This window comes from Numida meleagris, chromosome 1, assembly GCF_002078875.1.
Source record: "Numida meleagris isolate 19003 breed g44 Domestic line chromosome 1, NumMel1.0, whole genome shotgun sequence".
In the NCBI taxonomy this organism is placed as follows: Eukaryota; Metazoa; Chordata; class Aves; order Galliformes; family Numididae; genus Numida; species Numida meleagris.
Genome location: NC_034409.1, coordinates 143,600,654 through 143,611,598, shown reverse-complemented (window position 1 = coordinate 143,611,598; position 10,945 = coordinate 143,600,654). Strand labels below are relative to the sequence as shown.

At 36.0% G+C, this 10,945-nt stretch overlaps 1 protein-coding gene across 3 annotated transcripts in view; it reads right to left on the bottom strand.

Moving 5' to 3' along the window:
* UGGT2 (UDP-glucose glycoprotein glucosyltransferase 2) overlaps positions 1-10,945 on the bottom strand; it is a 78,786-nt gene that overhangs the window by 60,190 nt on the left and 7,651 nt on the right. For 2 of the 3 annotated variants that reach the window (XM_021416552.1, XM_021416569.1), the window contains exons 3-7: positions 9,177-9,307; positions 8,290-8,402; positions 4,648-4,822; positions 3,144-3,240; positions 1,940-2,018 (exon numbers count right to left, since the gene is read on the bottom strand). In XM_021416552.1, the coding sequence (XP_021272227.1) occupies positions 1,940-2,018; positions 3,144-3,240; positions 4,648-4,822; positions 8,290-8,402; positions 9,177-9,307 (595 nt within the window). Of the gene's footprint in view, positions 1-1,939; positions 2,019-3,143; positions 3,241-4,647; positions 4,823-8,289; positions 8,403-9,176; positions 9,308-9,739; positions 9,800-10,945 lie in introns of all 3 variants that reach the window. The other variant, XM_021416561.1, reaches the window with a different exon arrangement.

The following is a 10,945-nucleotide window of genomic DNA, read 5'->3' as shown; positions in this document are numbered from 1 at the left end:
TAAATGGAGAGTTGGTCTGGGTGATCTTGGAGGTCTTTTTCAACCTTGGTGATTCTATGATCAATTTCCAAAACACAGTTGCGCAAAGAAGCTTTAAAAGCAAAACTTCAGCCTGGGACAAAACACTCTCCAATGACAATCAATCTCCTTAAAATTTCTCAATACTCTTCTACGAGATTATAGAACAAGAAGGAAAAAGTAGCTAAAAACCATATATTTAAAGCATTGAGACTAATTTCCATAATATTTCATATTTCACTATATATACAAAGAAGTTTCACAAATAATTTTGTGTCCCTTCCCCAACTAATCTTTTTTAGCTGTTAGATGCTTCTTCTAAAGGGATGTTGCCCTTTATAGGAAAAAGATAATTCACATATGAAGATTGCTGTTCTGGGATTAAAATAAAATCTAGGTTCCTCAAGGAAAGCACACTTAACGGAAAAGGGAAGCAAAGAAAAAAAATCCTCTTTTTTCTTACTTGTAACAGAAATTATACAAGTAGAAATGACAAACATGGCTTGTATTCTTATAAATTCCTCTGTGAATTAGCACTTTTAGTTTTGAACTTTTTAATTACTGTTTTAACAGTTTTCCTTGATAATTTATACGGATAATTTTTTTTCTGTTCAGACCCTCTGCTCTTCAGTGAATGAAAGGCAATTGAGTAATTAGATCTAGCTACAAGCTACAATCAAGATTGAATATTGATGCTTGCTACTTCGTTTCTGCCAATTATTTATGCTACAGATCAATGTGAACAGAAGATTGGGCACACATAAAGCCACCTTCAAAAAGCTGTCCTTCTCTGGATATGTATTATCACATGGCAATGAATTACGTTATTTTGCATAACCAAACAGTTATGGATATAAGCAGAAGTTATAACACCTTAGAAAGATAACTATTCCACTTTCAGCTAAGAAAAGAATAAGTTTTGGCATGGCTATAACTGAGGGACAATCTAAAGATTCTTGTCACATCTCTTGCATCTCTGCTATGAAAAAGGGAAAAAATGAGACCCTTAGAAACACCACCAGAAAGTCTGAGTAATTATCTGACAGCTTCACAAATCGGCCGCGGCGCAACACAAACAGGCTAAGTATAGCTAAACTTAGCACAATCTACGAAGAAAAAGCTCAGATAAAAATATGCCATAAGTATCAGCTATAGCCTGCAAAAGGTCTCTACAGATATAAGAAGTGATAAGGAAGCTTGCACTTCTATCTCAATGCGTTTATCTTAAAAACGGTAGAAGGGATGGGCTCTTAAGAATTTAGCACCGGCAGATCAAAACAGTGGGAAGCTGCACAGTTTGGTGAAAATATCTACAAGTTTACTTTTTGCTTTAATAGATAAGAGAAAATGACACTAAAGACGACCAACGATCCTGCTTCAGGAAAAGAGAAGCACTTTTGATGGTTGTAATCATGAAATGAATCAATCAACAGAAGATCAGAAACAGCCCACAGATCTCAATAGGATTGTAGTATCCAATTTCATCTATCAATTGGACTAACAGATTGTAACTTGGAAACAGAAGTTCCTGCAAGAACAGAACACAAATTAACAAACAAATACATCACCCCTTAAACCCAAGAAATTAATGACTATCCATTCTGAAACCACACCAAGTTTTCATGACTGTATCTAAGGTGTTGTAACTCAGAGGGAATTTCTGCCTTTGAAAATAGTTTATTGCATTCATTTGAAGAAAACTAGAAGGCTAAAAGCAATAAATTGAAATGAATAGCCTAAACAATGGCTGCATCTTTACACTCACAAGACATAGAAAAAAGAATTAATCAGAATTTTCAGCCATAGTGAATAAAATAATTTTCAACATAAATTTCCCTTCTTCTGTAAAACATATATATATTTTTTGGTTCATGTTCCAGAAACAAACACAAGAGTTTCATTATAACTTACGACAACTCACTTTAATCTGGCAAAGAGGAATCCTTGGACATCACTTTCCTCCTCCTCATCATCTTCCTCTTTTTTGGTGTCATTTGTTACTGAACACACAGCACATATATGCAATACAAAACAAAAAAGTTACTTAAGTATACTGATATATAATTCTTGCTAACTATAAAACTGTTAAAAGAAACATGCAGTCAGAAACCTGTCACTCCCAGACATAATTTCAATTAGATTTATATCTTTGCATTCATATTTTTGGCACCAGAATTAATCACTATACAGAACATACCAACATTCAAATTGTTTTTTAAATTTAGTTCATCTAATGTTTAGAATTTCAATATAAATTAAACTGCTATGGTTAAATAGTTCAATTCCCATAGAAGTCATTTCTCAATTTGATTGAGTGGTAAGGTACAACTCTTATTAGCCAACTAATATCAGGTTTAAAAAAAAAAATTGACTTTAAAGTGCTTGAAATCTCCAACATAGGACCATGCTAGAGAACAGTTGGTTTCCTTTAAGAAAAATGAATCTATTTCTGAAGTGACTCAAAGGTTATCAAACCATAGTCTTGCCAAAAGAGAGGTAACTGTAAGTTTCTTTAAATCTTGCAGATTTCCACACAAAGTAATTTCTCTTTGTCAGAATGCTACAGCTACAGTTTTCACTGGTGTATGCCTCATTTCAACACAAAGTAACATTTATTATTACCACCAATATATGTATTGTATGAATATATTGTATGAACCAGCCTGCCTGTAGAAGAATGTGGAATTATGTTAGGAATTAGAAAAATCAAAAACTAATTTAGAAAAAAATCATTCCCCAAACACTAATGTGTAGACACTGTGGTAATCACCTCATCAGAGAGACCAGTAGACACAAAATAATTGAAGATCAAAGGTTAAACAGTTTTGCAGTTATTGAAAGGAAAAAGAACGGGGTACATTATGAAGTACAGCAACAGATATCAATAACTGTAGGTTAAGCAGTGAGCTATATCCTAAGCACTGCTGTTTACAATGCTTCCACGTTTTATGCATTTTAATGCCTTAGTTCTTAATGTCTGAGCCTTCATTGTGTAAAAAGAAATTAAGTATAACCTTCAAAAGATTACTGATTTTATAGCTATAAATGATAGAATATTTCAATAATATCTCTGATAGGATACCATAAATGGAAAAAAAAAAAAAACACAACCCACCACAACATACCTTTAACCTGTGTGTCATCTACTGCTTTGTATTCTGTGCTCTTTATTGCAAGTTCTACACCATATCCAGATAAATACATTTTTCTGGAACTTGGTTTCTGTTTGATGATATTATTTTAACAGAACAAAAAACATAACTTAAAAAACTGTCTCCACAGAAGATTAGCAATATGTAATACTGTCACTTTAAGATGTTATGAAAGTTGTAACTTAAATTCATATTTCAATTTATGATTCAAAGCACAAAATACTAGATAAAAAAAAATCACGCAAAGCACACTGATAGCATTGAGAACGTTAGAAATAGAAGGAAAGGACTTGTTTTATCGCCTGCAGACCACAGAAAGGCTGTCAAAATTGTAATCCCTTCACGTATTATTAGAAATATTGAAACAAGTAGAGCTGGTAGCACTCTCTACAATTATTGATGCCTTACAATTAATATATTAAACAATTTGCATCTTGTTGTAATTTTGCCAGACTTTAGAATGCTAGGAGGAAATTGCCTTTTTCTGCATCAGGCTGGTATCATCAAAATATAAGAGTTAAGAAACCTGTATCAAGGTATTACTGATAAAAACTTGTTGCCAGTTTTATCAATAAGAACAGGGCTTTCTAACTTTGGAGTGGAAGTTTGACATTCAACAGGGTAATTACTCATAGTTATTTCTGAAAGTGTCCTAATTCACCCAAAACGTAGGAAAACCCTCTTCGCAAAAGGGTTTTTCAAATGCACAACAAGAATTTCTTGAAAGCCCTTCAGTTTTAGTTTGCAATTTCTAAGAAACATTTTGTATTGAGGCTTCTCCAGCCCACAAGTCAAAACTCCAGCAGGATTGGGGCTTTCTCTACTGGTCTTCTAAGCAAATCTCAATGCAGAGAGCACTGCATTCTCTAAGCAGTTTTGGAGGTTCTTGCAAAAGAAAAAACAAAACAAACAAAAAAAAAAAACCAGAAAGACTGTATCTCTTCTTTCAACACTCCTTCTCCTGGCACTTACTGAAAAAAGTGAGGGATTATCAGTCTCAGTGAGAACTGAAAAATAAGGAGGTTGTAGTGAGGTGGAGGTTGGCCTCTTCTCCCATGTAATTAGCAACAAGACTAGAGGGAATAACCTCAAGTTGCACCAGGGGAGATTCAGTTTGGATGTTAAGAAATACTCTCTTCTCCAAGAGAGTGATCAGGCACTGGAATGGGCTGGAATGGAGGTGGTAGAGTCACCAACCCTGGAGGTGTTCAAGAAATGTTGAGATGTTCCTCTGAGGGACGTGGTTTAGTGGGAAATACTGGTGATGGGTAGATGGTTGGACTGGATGATCTCAAAGGTCTTTTCCAGTCTTGGTCACTACGATTCTATAATTCTAAATCAGAACTTGCACACGTGGTACACATAATTTAGGCACATGCAAAAACAAATGTATAAAGCATGTTTACAAAAAAACCCAAAAAACATAAAGATAGAATGTAAACAGCTGACTGAATCAATGTTAACTTGAACTGCATACCTGAACATAATGGCGGAGAACATAAACAATTTCCTCCTTTTGAGCCTTTTCAGATAAAATTTTGTGGAATTTAACAAAATCTCTTGTACCCATTTCTGCATAAAGAACAACAACTGGGCCATCCTCTTTGAGAGTTGGGTATTTATGATCTCCTTTAAAAAGATATGGCCTGGGTCTGATTTGAGAAACAAATAATCGTGTTATTCAGAAGTGAAATAAAAACAGTGGCAGTTTTTCTGCTTCAAAATTGAAAAGTGATTATATGACAAGCTTATACTCTTATACACTAGAAGTGAACGAGCCACATAAAATCATTTCAAAGTAATCACAGTTGCTCACAAAAGAACTTAAAACACAATTGTTCTAATTAAAGTCTCAAAAACTGAAAAATCAGCATCAACTGTAAGTACTTTAATGTATTTTATCAAATTGCAACAGAAAGAGCAAAATGAAAAGCATAGCACTGGCATTTGGGGCAATAATTGCTTACAGCAAGAACATTTTAATTGAAATGACATTAGATCTATTAGAGATATGCAGAGCAATCAGCAAGTAACAAAATAGCAGAAGGAAATTCAACAAAGTTTGAGAAAGCTGTTAACACACATGGAAACTAAGTGAGGTTATCACTTACACCATCAAGCTTTTTTAATTTAGTAATTTTGCTAATTTTGATTGCCCACCTACCCTCCTCATTCAATGTCATGACTGTAGTCTAAAGTTATGCTTTTGTACCTGCAATAAATTAAATATTTTCTTAGATGACTGCAAACATCTTTTGAATAAATAGTGGGAAAGTAACAGGTAATACAATTAAGTAATATTCTCAAGGTGCTAAATATTGATAAGTACAGCATCAGCCATATGTTGCGGAAGTATCAAGTAAGCTTTCCCCTGCTCATCGCAGGACAGGAAAGACAAAGTAGGTATCATCAGGAAATCTGAAACAATTCTTGAATGAGTAAGCTCTGTTAAAGAACAGATCCAGATTTGTCCCACTGAAAGTATACACAGAGATGTGACTTCTGAAACTTCCTTCTCATACCCAGAGAGACTACAGCTGCCATAGTCATTCACAGGGTGCCAAAAACCTAAATCAAGGGAGCTTCTCTTTCCTTCACCAATCACCTAGGAAGAGGAGAAGAATGATTCCTGGTCTCAAAAAGTACCAACTGTTGTCACAACAGTCCTGAAGACCAACAGTCTCAAATGCATTTCATATTACAATGACCAAGCTTCACTAAAAACTTAAGTGCTAAGTCAAATAACACGGCACAAGGCTACCATAACGACCTACAATTTTGAAACTAAAGCATTCAGTAAATCCAAGATAAGCCTCCACTCTCTGTTTCTCTTTGAAACTGAATAGCAACGAGGAATAATTGATTATTTTACTGCTATAAGCTAATTAATTTCTTGCCAGAAGAGATTCTCATGTGAAGACTGCCTGGAAGGTAAGGAACAGCAGATCAGCAGGCAAAAATGATAAAATAAAATGTGGATTTGGGGTCTGGCACCCATTAGCCAGTTACTAGGGTAATTACAGGCAACTATATGCTTATACAGATAGCTGCCAAAACAGCATGCATGACTCATCAGATGTTTCTGCTCTCGGTTGAAAATGCCCCAGAAATCTTAGTGTTGTTTTCCAGATATGTGATTCTAATCATTTTACCACTGAAGATTTTTCTCTGAGATGCCCATGGCTGTTGAGCAGACCATTACATCTTCACACAAAATAGCTTCTGTTAGAGCCATGCAGCCCGCTGGAACGTAACTGAAACAAATCATATCATGGTGGCTGCTGCATAAAGGAATGACTGAAACAAAACCTTGATTTTGACACACAGACCTTATATTTGGGCTCTCCTGAGTCCACAGTGCCTGAGACTTCCTAGACTTCAGACTGACCTGATGAATATGTACAAAATCATGCTGCAAGCCCTTCTTTATCTTCCAGTGAGATTTGAAACTACAATCCCTAAAAAACAGCATCTCTTTGTGTTCCCATTCCATACAGGGAACTTAAAATACAACTGAAAACCTAGCTTAAGCTTGGCTTAGCTGAAAGAGTCATGACAGACAAGAGACAAAAATAACAGCAACAACAAAAAGCACGAAGGAAAATAGTTTGAAATAAAGGGAGGAGCATACATCAATAAAACTAAAAGATCACTTGTCATAAAAGCCACAGAGAAAAAGAACAACTGAGATAGAGGAACCAACAGCGAGACAGTACACTGTCCCATATGTCATTATGTACACCATACAGAAAAGGCAGAGGAGGAGCACAGCCCTATCTATCACTTAGGCTCTAAGTCTCCAGCACAAGTGACTGAGCATATGCCAACCAGAGCATAACTGGAATTAATAATGGAAACAATTACTTAGAGGGGAACATTTATTCTTAAAAGTTTGGTTCTGGGAACTCTAAATATTTGAGTGATTCAGCTACTTTTGGGCTGAGTAAAAGGAGAGTAGGTTTATTAAGATTTTGTCCCTGCAGCTATAAGAGCTGCAATGTGACTTGTAGACAAAAAAAAAAAAAACAAAAACAAAAAAAAAACAACCCAAAACCAGAAAAACAACTGAAAAGAAAAACCTTCAGTTTTCCTGTGAATTTTTAATTTAATAATTCCTAGTAGTCTCTTTCAATTCCAAACACTTTATAATTCTATTATTTAGTATCCCAATTTTCTAGAATCTTGCAAATTTGGGAACAGTGTCTCCAGAAAGAAGAATTTGCAGAATCCACTTTAATGAAGCAGTAAGCTGCTTTACAAGAACAGTCTACTCAGACATTGTGGTAACTTTTTCTTCCCCCACAGTTTACATTTGGCCGAAATCAAAATCCAAGAATTACAGCCCACTAAATCATCTTTCAGGTTCTAACCTCCATGAAGTAGCTGAGGATATGGACATATTATGATGACTCTGACCACTGCAGGAAGAAAGAAAACCACACCTACATACACCTACATATTGATAAAATACAATTGATTTCTGTTTTTGTACAGGTTAAGCATTTTGCCTTCATAACTATTAATTTATTTGGATAGGTTCTACATATTCTATTTCATGGCCCAAACTCACTTTGTACTGATGCCAGTTTCCACAGGACAAAACCTGCAGAAAGTTTTGCTAGGTGCTAAGTCTAGCACAAGGTAAGAAAAGTTATGCCATCTTACCTAGATTCCTCTTTCATTCTGACAGTTCAGAAACCCTCAAATACATTGACACTGACTACATAAAACGGTCTGCTGGTGGAAGCATGGACTCTGAAGCATGAAATGGTACGTTTGTATACTGTAATGTAAACTTGACTATCTCCTACCAACAAAAAGGGGAAAAAAAACCAAAAATATTCCCATGGTTAGAGGAGCAAAGCTCTGTGGTTTTATTTTAAAAGCCTATTCTGATTCATAATTAATGAATTTCCACAACACTGAGTGTTTAAATATTCCAAAACCAAAAGTAACTCTTTTGGAATAATGTGTATTTTAAATAAGCAGTGATATATGGGGTTGTTAACATCAACCATAGAGAATGTAAAATTGCAAAATATTACAAGTATACGTGCTATAATGCATTTTGTTTTTTAGTAATGCATTCTTTTCTCTTAAAAAACATCATTATACCTACCTCTTATTAGCCTTTTTCAGAAGCTTTTTAATTTCATTAGTCTTACAGGTGTGCTTCCCATGGATAACCACAAATGCGCTGCAGCCTTCTGGTGGAGGTTCATCAGCTGCAATCTAATATTTCAACAATTATACTTAACCAGAATACTTTGATTGCACTTCAGCTTAAACTCACATCCCTTTGATTAAAATAACAGCTGTCACTGAGTTGTGTTTCTAATTAAGCCCATTCAAAGTTGTGTACATGTGAAAACAGTAATGGAAAATATTAAAAGATTAAGACCAAGCTTTGTGAGCTGCAGTCTATTAAATGTGGTCATGTTCCAGAAAATGCAAGTATATTTATGTTCTGTAAAGATGGGGCTGAGAAATGCCCTCCACAAGCTGAAACCACAGACTGTCCTCTAAGGCATTTTTAATTTTAGTTGCTGTCAGTATACGACTGCTCTATCTTTCAAATTCTGAAATATTAAAATAATGGAAGAGATAAGAAGTCCACTAAATAACAGATCTAAATGCCTTGAAGATGAAGGAAATTTCCCACTTTGGGAAATGTCTGAATTCCCATTACAGTATTTAAAGAAATGCAAAAACAAATAAACAAACAAACAAATAAAACCACTTGAGTTTTAAGAAAGAACAATTCAAAAAGATTTACCCTGGAAATAAAGCTATTCATACAGTCAAACCCAAATATTTATTCTGCACAATAAAACTAGCTTATAGAACATAATAGTGTGTCTTTTCTAATACAGATCAGATTTGATTACAAAAAAACACCAGCATATATATTACTGAATTGTAACAATAAACATTATTTACTCTGAAGCCATAATACCACATAAATCATTCACCAAATATATCGGAGAATATATTTGTTGAGTATACCTGTTGAAACATCTGAACAGCTGGAGAATACGCTCGTACAGAAAGCGCAAACTTCAACAGATTGATTTGAAAATTGGATAAAAATTGTCCTGCTTTCTTCAAGATTAAATTGTAATACGAATACTCTGTATCTGTTGAAGAAAAAAAAAGACAGATTTGTAGTAGTTAGCCTCAAACTGCATGCCGTATCTGTCTGTGCAATGTAATACGCAAATATTACTTTAGCACTGACAGGCACTTCAAGTCTTCAGCGCTGTCCGCTGACAAATGTTTCCTTTACTACCAATTCTAAAGGCCCAATGTTACACAAATGCACCAAAAGTGAGCAGAATAGCACTTGTAAACATCTAAAGCATTTTCAGCAATATAAAAATCCACGCAAGACAATAATACCTCTGTGCAGACTTATATTGAAAGTACTGAATTGAGCTTATTCATTTCTATTTATTTTTCAAGCGTGTACTTTCAATGCAAAATTTGAAGGTTATTTACATTCAATCAGCATTAGTTTTCAAATTATTTTCTCATATTTAGTCTGGGAACATTCCAACCATGCAGCTTACATTAATAAAGCTCTTCTGAAGGTAATATTCTTTAGTCTGCTCTCACATCGTATTTCTTCCCTAGAAATGCATGATAAACAAGATTATGAGAAGTGATGCAATAAGTGAAATGGCTTCCCATCCCAGCAATCCTCATCCAAACAATCTTGCCTTCTCAAAGCTAAAATTAGGTGAATGGTGTCTGGGAACAACAGAAGTTATAATAAGGAACTGTGGCTGGAAATCAGTAACTTCCATTTCTTCCTGAAGAATACTATTCACAGCATCACAGAAAGATTTGGGGTGGAAGGGACCTTAAAGATCATCCAGTTCCAATCTCCCTCCTGGGGGCAAGGACAACATCCACTAGGTCAGGCTGCCCAGGGCCCCATGCAACCCAGCCTTGAACGCCTCCAGGGATGGGGCATCCACAGCTTCTCTGGGCAGACCGTGCCAGTGCCTCAACACTCTCATATATCTAACCTACCCTCTTTCAGTTTAAAGCCATTACCTCTTGTGCTATCATTACACTCCCTGTCAAAGAGTCCCTCTCCAGCTTTCCCATAGGCCCCCTCAGGCACTGGAAGGCCGCAATGAGGTCTCCCCAGAGCCTTCCTTCTCCAGGCTGAACTAGTCCAGCCCTCAGCCTGTCTCCATAGGAGAGGTACTCCAGCCCTCCGAGCATCCTCATGGCCCTCCTCTGAACCCAATCCAACAGCTCCATGTCCTTCTTATGTTGGTGATCTCGGGGCTGAATGCAGAACTCCAGGTGGGGCCACAAAAGGGCAGAGCAGAGGAGGATCATCACCTCCCCCACCCTACTAGCCACCCCTCTTTTGATACAGCCCAGAGTAGGGTTGGCTTTCTGGGCTACATATGAATAGTCTCACGCCCTCCTCAGGCACAAAGCAAAGAAGCCTAATTAGAAGAAGCTGCAGTACTCTCTACCAAGTTGTGAAAAACACCAGTGTCCGCTTAAAGAATTTAAGAAATAATGTCTATCAAAAATTTGAATTGGTCTGTATGTATTATACAGGGCTACATATTCTTGAACACAAAACACAAACTCAGAGAACCAAAGCTGTTAACATAACACACACTGCACACCATCCCGGTTCCAGAAGTTGGTCTTCCACTCAAGAACAGCTGAAATATGCACAAGCCAATGCTTGAATTGACACTGTGGCCAAAAAAATCTAAGTAATCAGCATGTATTTTACTTATATT